The 23,045-nt window shown below is 36.9% G+C and overlaps 1 protein-coding gene across 2 annotated transcripts in view; it reads left to right on the forward strand.

Moving 5' to 3' along the window:
* Positions 1–16,479, forward strand: part of nphs1 (NPHS1 adhesion molecule, nephrin) — a 160,330-nt gene extending 143,851 nt beyond the window's left edge. The window contains exons 24-30 of one of the 2 annotated variants that reach the window (XM_017491282.3): positions 556–609; positions 5,362–5,472; positions 5,955–5,997; positions 11,140–11,251; positions 14,360–14,435; positions 14,561–14,715; positions 16,060–16,479. In XM_017491282.3, coding sequence (XP_017346771.1) covers positions 556–609; positions 5,362–5,472; positions 5,955–5,997; positions 11,140–11,251; positions 14,360–14,435; positions 14,561–14,715; positions 16,060–16,176 — 668 coding nt within the window. In that variant the 3' untranslated portion in view covers positions 16,177–16,479. Of the gene's footprint in view, positions 1–555; positions 610–5,361; positions 5,473–5,954; positions 5,998–11,139; positions 11,252–14,359; positions 14,436–14,560; positions 14,716–16,056 lie in introns of both variants that reach the window. The other variant, XM_017491280.3, reaches the window with a different exon arrangement.
* The last annotated feature ends 6,566 nt before the right edge of the window (positions 16,480–23,045 follow it).

Raw genomic sequence — 23,045 nt, forward strand, 5'->3', positions numbered from 1 at the left:
AACAAAGCGCTGACACTGAAGACTCCTTCAAAAAATGCTAAATGAAAATCGCTTCACAGAAAACTCAACAATTACATACTTTTAATCCCTTTGTAGTTTGCTACTATAGTAATGATAATGTCTTGCAGATCAAAGCAAACCTTGCGGATAGAACTATTGTCAGAGCTGCTGTCATGGAAAACAAATCAACATTCTGACCAATCAGAATTGAGAATTCAACAGCGCTATAAAAGAATGTGTATTTAGAAATTAATAATGAAATCAACATTTAAAAAATCTAGATAATAAACTTTACTTAACTGTTTAATAATACTCAATACTGTATTAACTAATGTTTATTAATATAGTCTTACTGTTAAGTGAAATCTCAATGCACATTTCCATGCTGATTTACAAATTAAAATGGTAAAATCAGTTCAAATGAAATGTATGAGTGTCTGTGTGAATAAACAAGTGTGTACTCAAACCTAACATCTTGTACATATTTTTTTTCCTGTAATATGTGTATATGGTGTGTATTTGGTGCTGACTCTCCCCTCCCCCATTATTCATCAGATTCTGATCCTGCGCCAGGCGAGCCCCATCCTGAAGCCCCGGAGCGTGAAAAAGGTGCTGCGCTTGCATTTCTGATCAGCTTTTTCACTGCGGCTATCCATCAAGTATAGAGCCAAACTGTCATTTTACATTCAGGATCAATATCTATACACACATGGCTAATTAGCCAGGGCTTTTCTTTTAATGCAGCTACGCCGCAGGACCATGATGTTGTACCTGATGTAATCACACGCAATCCTGAGCAGGCTGGAGTTTTACCTGTCATGTTCTGTTCACTATTTAGCATTTGGCTCAGGGCATCTCTTTAAATATATTAATACAGTCATAAAATACTACTTAAATACACAATATATCTATTTTATTCTCAAACAAATGTAATATATAAATATCAAATATCTTTTACAATGTCCACAAATTTTCATTTAGTAAAATACATTTTTTTTTAATATTGTTCCATTTATATGTGTGACGGTACAGAGACATGATGAAACACTGTAATAAGGAAAAGTGTAACATATTGCTAATACCTCAGAGAGCCTAAATCTTTCTAATTAGGTTAATGTCGTTCTTGTAGCACAGAATTTCTGACTTTTATATCGACTTCTGCAGAATTTCTTCTCTTTCAGTGTAAAGTGGGTGCAACTGACAGGAACTACTTATTATGACCTGATGCAATATAAAAAATAAACATTTTACAATAGTAAGTAGGGCAAAGATGCCAAAGATACCATTGTCCACAGAGTATTCAGTAAAACTGCAAACTGACTAACACCAAAAATCAAGAACGAATTCAGACACAGCTTCTGCATCCTTTCTTGAATGGCCTCTATGAGTTGGAGCAACCTAAAGAACAAAAGCAAACTAGCAAGAAAAACTAGGAAATGAAAAAACTAACTAGTGAGCAAAAGTAAACTAGCAAAGGGAAGCAACCTAGAGAGGGAACGCAAACTAGTAAGTGAAATACTAGCAAAGGGTTCCAAATGACTGAGCTAAAGCAAACTAGTGAGTGAAAGCCAACTAGCTACTGAAAGCTAATCAGCATGTATAAGCAAACTAGCAAGAGAAATGCAATCTAGTGAAGGAAAGCAACCAAGAGAGCAAAAACAAACTAGTAATCAAAAGTAAACTAGTGATCAAAAGCAAACACGCTAGTGAAAGTGAACTAGCAAGTGAAGGTAAACCATTGAGCAAATGCAAACTACGGAAGTAAAAGCAAACTAATGAGCTAAAGCAAACAAACAAAAGCAAATTAGCAAGTGACAAACTAGGGGTGCATCTCAACCAGCTCCGTAGTGAATCCGTATATTGAGTACATGAGTTCAGGCACAGGTAAGGACCGTGGCTCACTACACACTGGGACGCTGATAACTGAATTTCTGGTGACATGACTATGTAACGTTGTAAAATGTCACCAAAAATGAAAAATATGTAAGTTTTATATGTCATATAAATTTGTTAGCTTAATCACATGCATTTCTGTCATAATGTCAAGCAAGATCACAGGCAAGATAGTGGATTTTTTTTTTTTTTTTAAATCATTAAACACTTAAAAATCATTAGACTCAAACAAACTGTACATCAAATAAATTTTAAAAATCGCTACTGTAGGTAATAATTTGAGAGCTACAACAACAAACTGCTTACATTTGCAGCCGAAAGTTGGCTGAGACTTCGTCCCGCATTTTTTTCAAGCTGAGATGCTTCAGAAAATATAACGTCATTTCCAGTAAGGGAACATAATGAGCATCGGCGCTCCCTGGGTTTTGCAGTGCATTGTGGAGTTGTTTTTTTTTTGGGAGCGAACATTCCAGTGCACTGGAAGGATTTTGTGATTGTGACAGCCCTTAAAACGGCCGACTCCCTGATCAGTACCCTGACTACTGAACTAGGACGCTGGGTGAGACATACCCTAGTAAAGGAAAGCAAACAAGTAAGCAAAATGAAAACTAGCAATGCATAGCAAAGAAGCTAGTTAAAACAAGCTACCAAAGCAAAAAATAACATAAAAAATATAGCCTACTGTAATAATTCTATAAGTGAGGTAGGCTGAAGAATTCCACATTTACTGAACCTGACTTACTGTGTTTGGTTCTGTTTGAGTCGGGAAGCAGACTGGGCTGTAGAAATAAGCGTGCTCATCAGAACATTACACCACATCAGGATAGTTCTAAGATTCATCTGGTCAGTGAGGTCTGTGTTTAACTTGGATGGACACGCAGTATAAAACTAAACCGGTACAAAAATCTTTCATACTATATCTACTAGGACTTGGTGTCATACTGTAGTAGAATAAATAATGCTGCCGTAAGCATGAGTGGCCACTTTTGAAGATATAAAATCAGACAACCAAAAAATTATCATCATAAAACCTAAAGGTTTCATATCATTACAGATTATTAAAATGTGTTATTTTGACCCGAATAGAACATAAAATGTAGGCACCCATTACAGATTTCTCTTCATCTCTGAGTTTATGTGAGGCTTGAACAGGTTTAGGAAATGCTCTGTGCATCTTTGAGGGTCTTGTATTTTACATAAACATTTTATATTTTGTATTTTACATAAATATAGCTTATGGGTGTCTGTTTTTAGCAATTCTACAATGCTGTTAAGTGTCACTCAAGTGATACACTCTGTTTGAGCTGCATCTGCGAGAGCACTCGCAATCTGCACTTTAATGTGTGACAGTGAAGATCCATTGACAAGTCGGATAAAAGAATGCCACTGCAGCTGTCATGAAACCATCACAAATGTCAGCGTAAACCAACAACTGTTTTTATTTTAGTTACCAAACATTAATAGTGATATCTGTTAGACAAAATAACATCATTTTTGGCATTGATGAAAGTGTCTTTTTGATTATAGACATAACTTTTGAGAAGTATTGGGGACAAGAATGATAAGGTGCAAAAAAAATGTCAAACAAATCTGCACCACAGCATTTAAATCCAAAACAGCTTTAAACCGTTCACAAAATGAGAGAATTATGGATGCTTTGGAGGTCTTTTTAAAATTTAGATAACATGGCCACACTAACACTGCAAATATGGCTTAAGTGATATTTATAGAATGTGCTTGGATCATTCTGTTCGACAAGCTAGTACATTTAAAATAAATAAAATAATTAATTAATGAAATGTCCAAAGCATCCTCAGAATAAGTTACGCCTTACATCGGAATTCATGCAAACACTGGTGCTAGGCAACTAAAATGGGGAAAATGGAGTGTAGGCATCATGGATGTTAGGTAGTTACCATGACAAAATATTTGCTAGTTGTCAGTTAAACCAAGCCAAAATTGCAGAGAATGTCAACATTTTCCTAATACATGTTGGTTACTTAACTGAAAATATTCACAACCATGAGTACCAAGTTTTTTGTACCCATCTCAGTTTTATAATAGATTCTAATTGCATGTCCTGTTTCTGGACTGTCACAATCACCACAAACTAAAATAAATCTGCTAAAATATTATTAGATGGCGAATGTTGTCTACTGTAATTAACAGTTTCTTGATTTGGGAAGGACATACAGTATTTACTTTCAAACATAGTTTGCTTGCTTTGTCATATAGAAGATACAAAACTTGCTAGATATTTCCACAAGGTGTCTGGTTCATGGGCTAAATAAAGTACATGTAATGGCATTAAATGTTACACCCCTATTAAGTACAAAACTACCATATGAAGGAGGATGTTCAGGTTGGTGCGGTTTATTTGCACTTCTTATCCTTATACAAATGCAATCGAGGGAGTATTGTGCAAAACGTGAGAAGTTGGCATGGAAAAAACAGTGGTGCGATAATAAGTGTGCCCGATTATGCACTTGCTGTTCCGATTTTGTCCGCCTCCTTGAAGCAGGTGTAAATTAGTGCCATGCATGTTGCTTGGAGCTATATAACTTTTGAACTAGCAGTGTGCGTTATTATTTTTGTTATTCTCACAGATTTTAGAATCTTAGTGAAAGCATTGTTTAGGAGCATTGTGTACATTAATAGTGTCACAAGCGTACACATCAGACTTTTTTTTTTACATTGCAGATTTTCTAAATGTTATAGGAGCCACAGTTAGGTTAAATCTGGAATGGAATTTTCAATAAGCACATATAGGTGTGATTGGTCAGGTTCTACCTCATATTTATACCCCTGTGAAACCGTAAGTCATATTTGAACAATTTCCTGTTCCTAGTCACCCAGGTGTACTTAAAAAAAAAAAAAAAAAAAAAAATCAGTGGGAATATATTTCAAAGATATATTTATTTTAAGCATCTATAGGGGTGCCAATATTTGTGGCACACATATTTATTTATTCATTTATTTATTTATTTATTTGATAATCCTGTGTAGTGTTTGTATTTATTTGATATCCAAGAGAGCAGAGTATTTTTGTGAATTATTTGAACAAAGTATACAAAGGTTAAACAATAAAGACAATTTTTCACAGCCCTCTTTTTGCTCATGTATCAAATATTAGTGGAGGGCACTGTACATACATTACTAAAAGAATCATAAATGCCCATTGTGTGTTAGGAATTACATGTATAAATTAAATACATGTTATAATGGTAATTCTGATCAATGAATGGTGTATGGACAGGATATTCAAATATCATTTCAGACAAGGACTTGTCAAACACTTAAAAGATGGACAGTTGTGAATAATGTATGCAGTGTGAAATAAGTCAAATTTAGCATTAATATTTAAATAAAATCAGTTCTTGCTGCTAGACTCAGACTTCATTAGATCTGTATTAAATGTTCAGATGTAATTATCTACTGTGTCAAACAGTTCTGCATTTCTTTGTTCAGTCCCGGCTATACCAATGTACGTGATCCCCATCCTCGTGGGAGTCTTCCTGCTGGGCAATGCCTTAGGCTTCTTTCTATTGGTCAGGTGGAAGAAGGGACGGAGTCTGAAAGGTAAAGAATGGAGGAGTTGACTTGTCATTTCTTCACTGCAGTGTGTTTAGACAGCATGTACTTTTTCTGCCAGCAAGTGTATAGCACTCAAAAGGAACAGCCTGTCTGCATCCTAATACGCATTTCCTCAGCAGCTGTCATTTCCGTTCTGTCTTCTTGCCTTTATCTTGCCCTATTGCTTTCGATCGACCTTCTCTATTCTGTCTCTCTCTTTCAGTTTCACTCTGTCTTTACTCAACTCTCCATTTCCCTGAAATCATCATGCATTTCATTCCGTTTATTTTGTTTCTCTTTACTTATGCCCTCACCATTCTTGAATAAGTATTTTGTTTGAAAAAGTTTGCTAAATGTGATGTGATTTGTAGATATGAGTTGATAAATAGAAATTAAACATGTCAATGTGACCCGTTTTCATATAACAGCACAACATCCATGCATCTTATCCTCCCCTATTTTTATTCATCTCTTTTTTCCTCCTCCAGAGGGAGCATGCAGCTTTTCAGAGGGCAAGAGGAGTGATGAGGGGTGAGGCATGCTAGTCTTGTGATCATAGTTAAATACAGCTACTGTACAGCAGCAGTTACTAAATCCCAGTTTAGTAATGCTATAGCACTGTACAACATAACCATACACATGCATTAGTTGCAAATGTTTTATTTCCACCAACAAGGCTTAAGAATTTCACCGCATTTCTACTGAGAAAAGAACAGAAAATTAAATATAAAGGACGTTTTTGAATTCTGTCAACATTTACATTTAAATATGCCACTACTGGTATTGATCTGTAAAAAAAAAAAAATTCTTATAGGTAGTGTACAGAAATTGTTGGTGCTGAAGACAACACAGTATAATATGATTGGCATGTATTTATGTGAAATTCAGGCTTTAAATGTCTGTCACATTAAATATAAGCTTACAAAGATGGGATGTGGGAAGGATCCTTTATGGTTTATGGCCAAGGGATATAAAATATACATATTTTTCCTGTCACTGCAATCATTTGCATCATTTGCTTAGTTTACACTTTTATTTTTGACTACTGTTAAACTGCACTTCCCATCAACCCCAGCACATCACATGGCACTAATCACACACTCCTGTTTCACTATGATTTGCACCACTGTTTAAGTTATGTGCACCTACTTGTCATGCTTCTGTTCTGTTGATGTTGTGTCTGTTGCTTTGTCTGCCAAAGTCTTGCCCTTAGTCTGTATGGCTCATTGTTTTGTGTTAACATTTTAGTCGTAATTTGTACACCCTGCACAATAAGTCTGCACTTGCATCTGTTGCCTCTGAGAATTTGTGACAACTGTTTTTTTCTCTCTCTCTTTTTTTTAACTTCACACTAAAGCATTTGAGCACCATTTTAATGAAAATTGCAATAGAAAGAAAATAATTTTATTATTATTACAGTAAAAGTCCTAGTATGAGAAACAAGAGCTAAAACTATTATGCTCATTTATCTAACTTTTTTAGTATCTAAGTGCCATTATGCATTGCTATCCTAATAGATAACCAAGTGTTCTCAAAAAAAAAAAAAAAAAAACATCCACATGAATTATACATTTCCAAGTTCTTGATGATTGGCCAGAAAGTGTTACCTTTCAAAGGGAACTCAACGTTGTGTGAGATTCATTCTGTGGGAAGTGCCCTCACGTGTGACCGGTCTCTGAAGTCTGTGTAAAATCAAGCCTGTAAACCACATCAGCTTTTTTGTCTTCAGTGCAACCGTATGTCGGCTGTCTGTGTGAGCATGCCTAAAATTCTTCATTGCTCTCTATTTTCAAAAGAATATTTTATATATATATATATATATATATATATATATATATATATATATATATATATATATATATATATATATATCTTTTCTCTTCTGTCACAAAACAGAATGAGCTTTAGAAAGACATTTTTGTAAAGGCTGTGGGAGTTGAAAAAAATAAAAGAGGCACAATGAAGCAGCTCGGCTCTCGGCTCTCTCACTTCTTAGCTGAAGGGTGATGTGCTCTGGTATGGAGAGTCAATCCACCCTCTCTGAATCCAAGGAGCCAGAGGGGGGAGTCAGTGAGAAGGAGAGCACTCCCTCACACCACACAAAACTCCTTTTTTCCCCCCGGAAGTGTACCAAGTCTCACTCTGGGGAGAGCTGTTTTTATAACCCCATGATGTTGGATTATTCGGCCATTGTAAGGGATAGACAGTATGGCTATTTTGCTATACAGAAAGAGGAGGAGATGCTTGCGGGCCACCTCTCTACGCTGATGGCAGTAAAATCAGGGGGCTCGCTTTGCCTTCCAGGCTGTGTAAGACCACCTCGGCGTTGGATGGCGAAGCCTATGTGGCAGCGGGTCTTGCTTGTGGGTCATGGCATACAATAGCACTGTTGTCCACCTGCTGAATTGTGAGGGAGGCACAAAAGGTGAGTCTGGTGGCCGCCTCCCCGCACAGAAGGCCACAGTGGCCACAGTTGCAGCCTGCTATCAGGCCTAATTTAAAAATGATATTCAGTGCGAAAAAGGCAAAAAGAAGCAGTTCTAAGGGGCTGCAAAGGGAGGTATCAGGGGACGAAAGGTTGTTAGGGCAGTTAGTCCCCAGTACTGCTGTAGGGCTCCCCTAGTCAATGTCTTCCCAAGATTTCAGGGCAATGAAATCTGATGCTTCCCCTCCAACATTAGTGGAATGGAATGGAACATTAATGTCACTAAAGACCATCTGGCAGCATGGAAACTACTGCCAAATTCAGACTTTCAGAGGCATGCTCACCACAGTAGTCAGCACAATGCAGAGCCCGACATTAGCCCAGGAAATCTCTCTTGGACACAGGGGCCATAGAACATGTTCCTCTTTCTCTGAGTGATGGAGGATTACAGCCGTTATTTCTTGGTCCACATATGTTTCCAATTTTAGATCTGCATCTTCTGCCTGTAGTCTTCGGACATACAGGTTCAGGATGTTGATTCTCAAACTTATCGTTCCACAGACACAGTTTGAGCATTGGTTTGTGATGATAGATGTAAATCAGATGCATATTCCATTGCCTAGTCACAGGAAGTTCCTGAAGTTCGCGTTTGGAGGCAACTGTATCAATATCAGATCTTCCTTTTGCTTATCCCCTCGCACCTTCATGAAGTGCATGGATGCTGCGCTGGTTCCTTTGCAGGGCATCCGTGTGCTAAACCACCTGGACATGGTCTAGGAAGTTAGACTAATTCTACCATGGTCTAGGAAGTTGGCAATTCTTGCCGACGTGAAGAGCTTGGGGCTCAGGTTGAACCTCAAGAAACAGTATGCTTTCTCCAGTGCAGAAGACAAATTTTCTAGGGGTTATATGAGATTCTAATACAATGAGGGTGTGTCTATCCCCAACATGTGTAGGGAAATCCTATCAACATTGAGCAAGCTAAAGTTAGGTCTGGGCATCCCCTCCAGTCTCTACATTCAAATCGCAAGATGTCACACGCCTCCCTCATGGTCAGCCCTTATCTACTGTGGCATATAAATCGCCTAGAGGTGTAGGCCATACTCCTAGCACTGACATTCTTCTCCTCAGTTGATAGGTCACCATGTGTTAGACAATACAGCAGTGGTCTTATATATCAACCACCAGGGTTGGCTCCTTCTACAATTAGGGTCTATGTGGCCACCATTTAGGCCAGCCACGCCCCTATTGATGAAGCCTCTGCGGGGCAACATCCTCTAACATCGAGGTTTATACGTGGTGTCACTGGAAGATCTGTCAGGTTCCTCATTTGAGCCCTTAGAGTCAGCTTCAGAGATGCTTCTGACCCTAAAGGCTCCTTTGGCTGGCCCTGGCATCTATGTTGCCCCTTCCTGCCTTACCTTTGCCCCAGGATTTGCCAAGGCCTTCCTATATACTAGGCCAGATTATACCTAAGTGCCTATGTCTGCTGTCCAGCCAGTAGTGTTGCAGGCTTTCTTCCCTCCTCCATTCCTTACACTGGAATGAGGAAGATTGCACCTACTGTGTCCAGTGAGGGCTGCTTTTACTTACCCTCAACCAAGGTTGTAAAGACCATTTTAAATTTTAGGAACATCAGTGAGACCCAGTAAATTGCACAATGGCTACAGTCCTGGAGTTCTTACACTAACAGTAACTGCAAGGTTGGCTCCTTCTACAATTAGGGTCTACGTGGCCGCAATTTCATCCAACTATGCCCCTATTGATGGACCCTCTGTGACAGACCATACCCTCAGTATGACAGTGTGGTTATACTTGTTCCCACAGCATGAAGCTCACGCAACGTTGAGTTCCTTTTGAAAGGGAACGTCTGGGTTATGCATGTAACCCTGTTCCCTGAGAAGGGAACGGGATGTTGCATAGCTTTGTCATACTAGGGTATGCCTGTAAATTGCATCTGTGTTTCAGATAAAGGGAAGGTGATGATGTGATTTACAGGTGCCGTTTTATAGTCACACGATGTGCGTTATGCCACTTCACCTGACCACGGCAGGCATATAAATAGTCGTAATTTTACACAGATTTCAGATACCTTTCACATACGAGGGAGCTTCCCACAACATGAAGCTCATGCAATGTCTAGTTCCCTTCTCAGGCAACAGGGTTACATGTGTAATTCAGATGTTTTCTATAACAGCAGCTCTGACAGGGCTATAGGCTTTTATTCAAACCACAAGTTTATATTAATGTCCTTGTTCTAATATGTTATTGTTTCTATAGTAACAAATGATTCAGAGGGACTTGTTTAGTGGACACACCACATAATCTAAGACTAATAATAAATAAATTAAAAAATTACACTATTAGGTTGCTGAAAAACCATAATCATAATCATTGATATTGTGAAGATTTGAGTGTCTGCACTTTGTAACAGTCAGTATGATTTCCAGCATGTGGAATTTCCAGAACGTTTTCAGAACAGAAGACTTTGCTTTGTCCAGTTTCTCAGTAACACGACAAGCTGCGTTTCTCATCATTTTAACTTTACGTGAGAGAAAAATATGCTGTACAGTGAACGAGTGTTTATACCTGCTATAATTCAAGTGATAACATTAGCTAAATGTAAACAGTCAAAGTGCATCATGTACCATTCATAATTGCTAAATTAATAATTGAAGGTTGTTGTAGTATTTGAGGAAAAAGAGGAATAAAACATTCAGTACATACTGTACAACTTCAAGGTCGTAACAATAACTCATGCTCACATCGCACTATCATCTTTTGATTATTTCCCTATAACACCATGGACCAGTGTTTTATTCCATAGTTAAAACTTAATTTACAATTCCATTTGACTAAAATCTTCAAAAATGTGTTTTGCATAAATGTTTATTGATTACGGAACAATCACCCTTAGACTTCCCTCACTAGTGAATTTAGATTCAATAAATTTGACCTTTTATTTTTGTTTTCCCTGTAGTACAGGAAAACGTGTCAAAATTATATTCATGGCAATTGCATATATGATAAAATGGAATAATCCATTAAAGTCATCTTTAAACCATGGTGTTTATTTGGCTTGACTACTGTTAGAAAGCGTTAGCTGTGTCAGACTGTGCCAACTTTGCTGTTCCACAGTAAAGCAGAAAAAGATGTTCTAGCAGATCAGAAGGAGCCTTCAAAATCAAACTTCTTGTAAACCTTTATTTTTGAGTAGTAGATGAGAAACGTCTTGCCCTTTCACACAGGTCATCGGTGAGCAGCAGAGAACCGATCAATGTCTCAGCACAGCGAACCCTTCTCATCAACACAAGCTCAGAGCTGGATAGCAGCAGCAGCGTCTACGAGAGTTACGGAGGGGTGAGGACCAGTTTGCATGGGAGAGGAAAGGGAATGAAAGATTGAAGAAAGGGCATGGGGAAACCCTGCCAAGTTATCTCTTTATGGAAAAATCAAATAGATTTCACATGTGGTCATTCTATTGTGCAAGCTGTATAATCACACTTTTTTCCCCCATTACATTTGAAGGTGTGTTTCACTGTTATGCCCTGAAACTGCGCAAGGCAATTCACGTAAACACATGACTTGTATGTGATATGCAAAAAATGAAATAATCATGTGTGAAATCCATCCATTTTCCTCCTGGAGCCTATCTGGGGGAAGTCAGTGAACAAGGCGGGGGGACACCCTGGATGGGGTGCCAACCCTTTGCTGGGCATAATTGCACACACACTTACACACCCATTCACACACTACAGACAATAAGCCTACAGCAGATGTCTTTGGACTGGGGGAGGAAACCGGAGTACCCAGAGGAAACCCCCAAAGCACGGGGAGAACATGAAAACTCCATATAACCACTAAGCCACCATGCCCTCCGTGTGAGAAATCACAAGTGAAAAATAAAACCACATGTCCTGCACGTGTGGAACTAAATGAATCAAATTTTATATCAGATTTTTTGAAGCTACCATTTTTTAATTTCTCATGTCCACAGGCCTTATAATATTGCTGATGTGATTGGTCATGATTCTCTACTGCTGAATCTTCTGCTTCTTATTTCTCCCAATTTTTCTGCTCTCCAAACAAATTAAATCTGATATTAAAATCCATGTAATTTATCTTTTTTATTCAGATTGGATAAATTTTTCATGGAGTTATTATTACCAGAGCAACTCTGCGATTCTAGTCCCAACCAAATCAATCATGACAGTAATCATTATGGACTGTGTGCGCCTGTGTTTGGAAAAAAAAAAGGCACTGGTTTTTACCTGCTATAAAATGACCTGTATAAAAATAAGTTCTGTAGTATTTACACACTGTGGTGCAAATTGATTGTTGGCAAAGATTCTACAGTATCCTTTTTGACATTGTATGCTATTAAGTACAACCCCAATTCCGAAAAAGGTGGGACAATATGGAAAATGCTAATAAAAACAAAGACAAAATGTATAAAGACAAGGTATTTGATGTTTTACCTAATCAACTGCATAGGTTTTTGAAGATAAAAATTTATTTTTAAATTGATACATGTTCGGAACAGGGGCAATTTAGTGCTAATATGACAAGTTGAAATAAGAAGTTGAAACAGGTGAGGCAATCATCTAATCATAGTATATAAGGAGCCTTCAAAAAAGGCGTAGTTTTCCAAGAGCAAGTATGGGTCGAAACTCGACAGTCTGCCAACATATGCACCAGCGAATAATCCAACTCTTTGAGAACAACATTCCCCAGATATAAATCAGTAGGATTTGGGGGATTTCATGTTCTACAGTGCACAATATAATTAAAAGATCTTGGTGTGTAAAGGGCAAAGCCGAAAACCACTTCTGAATGCGTGTGATCTCTGATCCCTCAGACATCACTGTCTTAAAAACTGTTATGAGTCTGTAATGGATATCCTGACATGGGCTCGGGAATACTTTGGCAACACCATTTGCTGCTGCATCCACAGATGCAAGTTAAAGCTTTACTATGCAAAGCAGAAGCCATACATCAACACTGTCCAACACTGTCCCATCTGAGATGGAGTACAGTGGAATCGTGTTTTGTGGTCCGACAAGTCAACATTTCAAATAGTTTTTGGACTAAACAGCCATCATGTTCTCTGGGCCAAAGAGGAAAAGGACCATCCAAGCTGTTGTCAGCGTCAGGTCCAAAGGCCAGCATCTGTCTAACAAGCGCATGGTTATGTAAGCAGAGAGTGCAGGTGCTAGCATGGCCTGCTGCAGTCTTGACCTGTCTCTGATTGAGAATGTGTGGCGCATTATGAAGTGCAAAATAAGGCAATGAAGGCCATGTACAGTTGCACAGATAAAAAAATGCATAATGGATGAATGGGGGAATGAATAATGGGGGAAATTCCACTTGCTGAACTTTATCAATTGGTGTCTTCAGTGCCCAAACATTTATTAAGTGTTATTAAAAGAAGAAGTGATTTTACACAGTGGTAAACCATCAACTGTCCCACATTTTTTTGGAGTGGAATGCTTCATGCTTCATCATTCTTCAGATTTGAAATGAGTGTTTATTTTAAAAAATAATTTAAATTCACAAACATCATAAAACATCAAATAATGTATTAACAGTGTGTTTTCAATATAGTACATGGTGAATTGAATATTCAAATGACTGTTTTTATTTTTATTTTATTTTTTATTTTTTGCATTTTCCATACTGTCCGAACTTTTTCAGAATTGGGGTTGTATATAGTCTGTCCTGCAAGCTTTTTTTTTTCTTCTGTCCAAACCAAGCTGAAACCCTGTGCTTGTGTTCAAGTTAAAAAAAATTCAAATAACAATATACAGACAACATTCAAAATGTCTGGAAGCTATAGGAGTATTTTTTCTGGGCTAACATTGACCAGCCCTAGGTGCCCAAGCACCTGAAATTAATGCCCACCTGTCAGCCAATCAGAAATTTTCATAATTTATGACCACGGTGTAAAGCATGTATTGTATACTAAGTCACATATCATGAGTATCACTCCTCATTTTTTTGATACTTGAAAACATGTTGGCTGAGGCTCTAAATCAAAGGGTTATGAAAAAGGAAGCAAATCACTGATCATAAAGAGTAAAGAAGTCCGGAAAACTAGACAATAAGAATTATGGGTTAAACTAGATGCTGAACATTTGTGCAAGTCCTGCCACTTCTCTTTCTGTTATCTGAATTACTAGAAGAGATGACACATATTTAACAAATAAATAAGTAAACATAACCCGTTTTTCCGAAAATGGGAAGAATGATTCCATAGATGTGACATTTTTTACTGGTGATATCGCAGCCTTAACATCATTACTTAATCTTTGTACTAATGCTGAGAGTACGCATGTGTTTTGTAAGAATGTCCCTTGTACACTAGAGTTGCAGTAACACCCTAAGTTTAACAGCATTTTGCTAGTAAAATGTATAGTTGCTAAAAATTTGATTTACTGATGATTATGTTCCATCATGTTCTTACCCTAGAGCGATCACTATTACTACCCCACTGAGGCCTACAGTTCTGCTCTTTATACCCATCTGGAGACACCAGAGAAGCATGGTAAGAACTCAGCACATGAGTTTATTCAGATCTTTGTTTGTTTATCAACTATTAGTGGGATGTTCAACAGTCCAGGAAAAGTGAAATGTGCTTAACGATTTAGCATGTGCAATTTCCCCCTAAAGATAGCAGACACATTACAAACCCCATCAGCCACGATTATGAGGAAGTCAGGGACTTTGGGCCATACCAGGATCTCTTTGGGTCGAATCTCCCACCTGCAACAGCTCTGAATTTTAGAGCTGATGGATCAGGCCGGGTTCCAGTGTTCAATTATGAGGTATGTCTGAACTAGCATTCATTTCAAAATGCATTTCAGTGTCAAGTAGTCCCATATGTAGATATTCACACAAGCCCTAATTCGGTATTAGCATTGTTGGCATGTTCAGGTGATTTCACCTGCATACGATTGGTCCTTTAGTATGGACTTAATCCAGAGTAAACTGTGATGGAAGTTGGTGGGAGCATGTTAGAGTGCTATTTGAACACATGGATAATTCCCTTACCTCAAATGTAGTTGATCGGTCAAGACTTGTTTAGTGTCTAAAGCTTGCTTCTTTAGTTTTGCAAGGTAAAAATAGGCCCTTCAGGCTAACACTGTAAAAACTACATGCATAAATCTTCACACACACACACACACACACACACACACACACACACACACACACACACACACACACACACACTCACCTCAAAGCATGTTGAGTTGTTCATTATTTCAGTTTTGCATATGTGGTTTCTGATACTTTAGGGCATTCTGTTATCTTTAAATGGACATTACAGGGTAAAGCCATCTTGAAGCTAAATCTCTTTCTCAGCATTTCGTTAGATGGTGGAATTGTACATTAGAAATGATTCAGAGCCAAATGATATTGCAACAATATTACTTTTTAAGTTTTATACATTCAATGTACAAATGGTATTACTGGGACCATTACCAAATCATATTTTTGAGGCAAATATACTGAATAATTGAATTTAAAAAATATGCCAATTCTAGAAAATACACTTGTGGGTCAACTGAAATGATTGATTCTGGAAGTGAGAAGGCACAGCACAGAAGTGCATGTTCATCAACAGAACCCTTCTTATTACTCAATAACTGGGCCTTACTTGGATGGAGGATGCATCTACAGTGGCATCAGAGAAGTTTGTCCAGGCTGATAACCCAGAATTTGAACAACTATGTTTAAATTTGGATTCAGTAGCGTCATTATCAGCCTCTTTGGGCTTGCATACGTCGCTCTAAACTAGCTGTGTGGCATTTGCTTTAAAGGACAACAAAGTAACTGCAGGAGGATATCCTTCAGGAGTTGGTGAGATTGGGATTTGAAAAGAAAAAGTCATGCACACATCTAGAATTAACCCTATGATATGAAAGTGTTAGCATTTCATCAAGGCAAAAAAGTACACCCTAACTAGTTGACATGTCCAATGTGGTGACTAATAAATGTATTAGTTTACTACTCTATGTAGAGTCTAGTACATGATGATTAAAACATGCATGTTACATATTAATAAATTGACTTCAAATGTCAAACACCAATACAGTTAAAGTAAAGCAAATGCTGCCTAATCTTTTCTTTCAACTTGCTACTCTTCTTCCTTGTGTTTTCTCCAGCAGGGTAGATGGCTTGGTGCGATTGATTTGGACCCAGCAAGTGGAGTTAACAATTCTATCACTTACAGACGCCGAAAGAGCTCAGACTTGCCCTTTGAACTGAGGGGTGAGCTGGTTTAAGAGCTCATAAAATGCTAGAATACTCTTTAATAGGTCTGTACTTGGGGTGGCATCACACAAAGCATTTATCACTACTATATTTTTTCCTTCTTTATCTGTATTATATCTGACTAAGTTAATTTAGGTTATAGATACAAATGGATTGTTAGAATATATATATTTATATATACTCTCCACTAATATTGGCACCCTTGGTAAATCAGTAAAGGTGGCTGTGAAAATTGTCTTTATTGTTTAACCTTTTGTTAAAAAAATTCACAATAGACTGTGCTCTCACAGATAAACAGTTGCAAATAAAAAAGGTTTATAAAACGTATATATATATATATATATATATATATATATATATATATATATATATATATATATATATATATATATATATATATATATATATATTATTCTGAATTGGATGCAGGTGAGTGTGATTAGAATGAAGGTGAGTATTCTTGGAATTGCGGTCCATGGAGGCCATGTTTGTAGGATGGGAAATGTAGTCATTTGTTTGCTGTGATATGACATTGCCGCACATCACAGCTACATTCCTTGATCTTACCCATTGTTATGAATGACTAAGGGAGTTTGGCTTATGTGTTTCCTCATATTTATACATTTATATTCATGGTTGAACAATTTCCTGTTCCTAGTCACCCAGGTATACTAAAAAAATTAAACATCAATGGGAATATATTTCAAATATATTTTTCTTATATGAATTCATAGGGGTGCCAATAATTGTTGCACACCTATATTTAACAAAGTTTTTTTTTATATAAACCTGTGTTGTATTTGCAATTGTTTGATATACATGAGTGCAGAGTATGTTTGTGATTTTTTTTGTTTGTTTGTTTTAACAAAAGATAAAAAGGTTAAACAAAGTATTCTTTACAGCTTTCTTTGCTCATATAAAACATGGGTGCCAATATTAGTGGAGGGCACTTATATATATATATATATATATATATATATATATATATATATATATATATATATATATATATATATATATATATATATATATATATCTCCTGATTTACCCATCCTGATTTATTCTGTTTTTGTGTATATCTCCTAAGTTTTCACAGCACCGTGTATATAATGGTGACTATTATTATTATTATTATTATTATTATTATTACTAGTCAAAAAATTACTATTGAAATTGAATATTTAAATTTTTGTTTTTTGTGTCTGAAAGCTGAGTAACTGAGAAGTTTGCAAAAGACACCTCTATGTTGCATACCTATACTCTACTGAAAAACAAGATTTAAAAAAAAATTCAATGGTTTTGACATTTTGTTACTAACACAGCAGTCTATGTTTGTGCAAGTCCGTACTTTCAGGTCTGTAGTCACATTGTTGTCTGGGAAAACTGAGAGGATGGCCTGATACAAAAGCCATGTTGAAGGTGAAGATTTCAGGGCCAAACTGTGTGATTCCTGGAAGTAAACAATGCAGTCATTTCTATACCCTTATCTTATTCCCTTATCTTTTCACATGCTGTATTGGTACTGGTATCCTTCATACCAGACTGTTTACACAATATTGGAAGGAAATAACATTACATGGAAAGGTACATGGAAAAAAAAATCTCAGCATACAGTACCTGAGGCGTTGTATGAATAGTTAGAAAGGGATAATAGCTCAATAACATAAGAAAATTAATAGGCGATGAAAGGTGAAATGGGGAAAAAAAAGCCTACGACAAATAGTATTAAAAGCACTAAAGCATTAAAAACACTACAATGTCTGGTCTGTAATTATGTATTCATTTTTCATTAAAAAAATGTTCTTTGTAAAAATAGTCTACTTTCTAATTGTAGTTATGACACCATTCCTAAAAACCTTGTATCATAGAATGTCACGTTCTATTGTGTATACTGTATAATGAGGTGTGATGAGTACTATTTAATGATCATAAATGTTCACAAACAGTGAAAAACTGTCATTTAACATGTAATCAGATATGAGGTTACATACATATAATAGTCTGAAATAAAAAGTAACATTCTAAACTTTCATCTCTTTATTTGAAAGTAGAAACATAATTAAAAGGAATAATATGCCACATTGTATTATAACAATTATTCATTTATCTTCAGTAACCTCTTCATCCTGGTAAGGGTTACATTGGATCTGGAGCCTAACCCAGGAACACTGGGCCTAAGGCAAGAATACACCGTGGATGGGATGCCAGTCCATCACACTGCACCTTGCACACACATGCCCACACACGTCCACACCTGGACTCGTTTAAAATCACCAGTCTGCCTACATGCATGAGAAGAAACCTGGAACCTGGAAGAAATCCACACGGGCACGGGGAGAACGTGCAGAACTCTACACAAACCATAACCGTAATTTGTAAGCATTTCTCGTTTTGGCGTGATGCCTGATTGGTAGACAGTCTGCTGTTTATCATTAAATGAGTGTGGCATTGTGGTTTTCGAGCAAGAGCTGCATCTGGGCCTCTAATCCTGTTTTCTTAAAATTTGCTGCAGATTTGGAAAGAATCCAATGGTGATTATTTCTAGTTACTAACCAATATAATTCTGTCTCAAGCATCCTTTCTTTTTAGCGATTTCTCTGAGGCATTTAATTTTAATTTTTCTCTGGGTGTCAGTACAGCATGGCTTTGCTCAAAAGATTATAGTCAAATACTCATACAAGGACCATTAGATTAATTTGACATATTTATTTAAATAAATAAATAAATAAATAAATAAATGGTGGTAATTACTCTGAGCAGTGAGACAGCAATTAAAAAGGGAGCAATGGAGGAGAAAGATGGATAATAAAAACTCTGACAAGTGTTGTGTTTGTGGCCTGATTCTCTGCAAATTGTAGTTTTGTAATGTACTGTGTTATTTGTATTTATATAATTTACTAATTTGGCAGACATATCATCTGTCATGCATTTCAATAAAACATATTTAGACAGTTTTAGTCGTTTTGCTTGATATAAACTAGGCACTAATTTCATGTTTGTATAACAATTACCAGCATCAATACTCATTACACAGAACTTCTGGGATTGTACAATACTGCATGAGCAATGGTGTTTAAGCTGCTTATCCATGCTTTTAAATAAACCCCAGACTTCAGTGCACTTTGTTAATATTTACAGGATTTATAACCTGGATTTCCTTGCTAATTTAATGACAGAAAAAGTCCTAAGCACTGTCATAGCTGGCAATTTGCTCATCTAATAAGAATCACCATGCCATATGTGGTGTGTTATTTCCCTGGTGGATATTAGACTAAAAATAGATAAATTTTTAAAGTCTTCAAGTAGATTAGAACAAGCATCCTTAGAGACTAGGATACAGAGCTAATTTGCTACAAACTCTTACAGCGATGTGATAAACTGACATTGTTGAAAGTGTGTCCGTGTGTGTGAACCTGTTATGTTACCAACAATCTGGATTGAGACCTGGTACATGTATGTAATTGAAACTGACATGAAAGTAGTGTTTGTTCAATGTCCTGAAACCACATAACATTTTATTACAAGCAGTTAACACCCAGTAATACAGTTACAGCACAATAGACCTACAGTGGTGTGCTGACCCGCATTCAAGCTCTGACCTCATCATTAGGACGCCATTCATGGTTTCCATTACTTTTTCTTTTTCTTTCTTTTTTTAAATGGAAGATTCATAATGTAGTTTGTTTGGTTAATAATTTGATCAATATCATTGAGGTTATCCTTTATTAAGGGCTTTAACATTTTCAGAAATATATAAATTCCTGGTATATATTTTACATTCATAAATTTGAGCAAGCCAGAGGTGCTGGTGACATGGAAAAACTCCCTGAGATGATAGAAGGGAAAAACCTTGAGGAGGAACCAGACTCAAGAGGGAACCTGTCCTCATGTGGGTGACACAGGATTGTGTGATTGTAAATCATTTCTCTTCTATAACTGTTAAATATATAGTGAAAAAATTCTAATCATTTGTGTCTCTGTAGTTAAACCACTGGTTTATATACTGTATATTATATATTTAGCTGGCATGTCTGGATTAAGACCACACAGGACTTTGGGGCTTTGGAGCTTAGTGTGCCTTACCAGTACATCTTTTTTTCATTTCATATCTTTTTATAGGTGTTTGAAATCCCTGGCTTTAAAGAGATCACATTCCAGGGACATACACATCCTATAGCTGGCTTAGTCTTTCCTGTCCTATACAGTAGCTGACAAATAGTTTTTCATTTAGCAGATGCCCTTACTTTTCATTTATACATCTGAGAGTTAAGTGCCTTGCTCAAAAGCCCAACAGTGGCAGTTTGTCAGTGCTGGGGTTTGAACTCATGACCTTCCGATCAGTAACCCAATGTCTTAGCCACTGAACTACCACTGTGTTTCCTGTTGAAAACTGAGAAATTTCCCTCGAACACCTGAGTGGAAAACTGTAGCTTCTGGATGAATGCAAAAGAAATGTTGGGATATATATTATATGCTCAAAAGATTGTGGACACCTGACCATCGCACCCATATGTACTTTTTGAACAGTCCATTCCAGATTTAGTCCCTTATTTTCTGTTAAAATAACTTCTGGGAAGGCTTCCACTAGATATTTGAGTGTGGCAGTGGTGATTTGCCAATTCAGCCACAAGAGCATTAGTGAGGTCAGGCACTGGTGTCAGGTGAGGAGGCCTGGAGTTCATCCAGTTCATTCAGTGGGGCTGAGGTCAGGGCTATGTGCAAGTCACTCTAATTTTTCTCTTTCCAGCCTTGGCAAACCATGTCTTTATGGACTTCAATTTGTGCATGGGGGCCTTGTCATGCTGGAACAGGTTCGGGCCCCTTAGTTTCAGTGAAGGGAAATCTTTGCCACAGCATACAAAAAGACATTCTATACAAATGTGTGCTTCCAACATTGAGGCAACAGTTTGGGGAAGAACCACATATGGTCAGGTGTCCACAAAAGTTTGGCCATATAATGTATATCCCAACATTTCATTTGCATGTGTTGTATTTTTAAAGACTACTTTATTTGCTCTGGTTTTTTAAAAGTTTTGCTCTGTTTTATCAGAGTTATTTCTGGACAACTGATACAAAAATATGTTTTGGTGGGTTGGAGTCACACTATAGGTAGCAGTAAATGTAAATTTTAAATGTGTAAGGAAAAAAAAAACACACCTAATGAATTTCATTCCACATAATTGCAAGAAGTTCAAACACAGAATGAGAATCCTTTGGAACTTTTCCCATTTTGTGGGCGTCTACTGACAAGCATCTGAACAGACTGAAGTTGTATTTACTATTTCACCATCTGGCATGTGCGATCGTCCAATGAGCACACGCGCACAGCTTTAATCCACATTTGGAAAAACATAGCTGTCTGTCATTACTCAATTTGAAAAGCGATATATCCATTGGGCCAAGAAACAAAATTAGGAAATTTCACTAATTATCTCATATTTAAATTTGAGACTGAACAAACACTTCACTTCTTACTTCAGAACACATTTTCCACACTCTCCAGCCAATTAACAGACCTCTTTAATCCGTACTTTACTTTAATCCCGCATTGCAGTACAACCTCCAACGCTACATTCAACTAGCTTTGAAATCAGAAAGTGACAAGAATCATGAACGTTCTGTCTGCACAAAATCAGCCTCAAAACGAACAAAAAAAAAGCCTCATTAATTAACCATAGCTTATAAATATATATATATAAAAATAAAAGTATCTTATGTCATCATGTACCTTATAAACATCAACTGTAATTCACTGTACCTTATTCTTCACTAAACTACTTTTTTTTTCAGTTCAGTAATATATATCAAGAAAGCTGTGTTTCTTTTTTCATAATTGGGTCTTGTTAAAAGTAGGTACGGTATAACTATTAATTTGATAGATAAAAACAATACAGATTCTAAGATCCTCTGATAAAACCATAGGGGGTGTATATCAGGCTGGAAGCCTGAATCGGGCCACGGAGGAGTGGGACAAGGAGGATGGAGAGGCCAGGCTGTGAAGAGACATGTCTGGCACGGAGTTGTCTAGTCAGCAGAGTTGGGTGTAAAGCGTTAAAGTAACCTAATTACTTTTTCCGATTACACAGTAATGTAACACATTACATTTTAAATGTATGTAATTTGAATACAGTTACTGATGTCGATAAAATTGCTACTTGTGTTACAAATTTATCATTAAGAAAACAATATTAAGTAAAATGCATTTTTAAAATAAATCAAGTTTTGGCCCAAAGATTTTGCCCTGAATAAATCTCCACTTGGAGCAGTTTGTTACCAAGTAACTGAACATCAGTAAAAGAAGACCGCCTGTAATTTTATATCTTCAGTGAAAGGAGGCTAGATCAATCAGACAGGGTTTATAGGAAAATGAGTGGAAACACTCGTGTCTTATTGGCTGACAGCTCTCAATTCTGCTAAACGATAGCTCACAGTCAGTGTGAAGAAAAATGGATACATGCTGATTTTTTTTTTAAACCAGTAAAGGGGCTGAAGCTGAAAACAGTGACTTCCTCTGATGCTGACCAGAAAAATAAGGCGTGTAAATGTCTATAGGAATTCCAGTTTATGTGAACATGATATGAACAGAGCATAAGGAAAGATAATGTACTTTGTATGGCACTGTAGCAGCTAAACCCATACAGTGATAGCATGGCTGTGCCTCCCCTTGGCTAGAGCCACCAAACTAACCCAGTTAGAAAGGTTTTATATTTCATCAGTCTCATAGTCCTACAAACAGTGACGACACCCTAGGCATGTTTTATGATAAATCCGACCTTTACTGATCAGGTCATACATCGAGGCATGCTAAAATTACTGAAAGAACTAGGAGTTTCACTTTGTAGTGTATTTTTGTAGGTCTGATAGCCTCTAAAAGTAATAT

The sequence above is a fragment of the Ictalurus punctatus genome, chromosome 17 (genome assembly GCF_001660625.3).
Source record: "Ictalurus punctatus breed USDA103 chromosome 17, Coco_2.0, whole genome shotgun sequence".
Taxonomy (NCBI): Eukaryota; Metazoa; Chordata; class Actinopteri; order Siluriformes; family Ictaluridae; genus Ictalurus; species Ictalurus punctatus.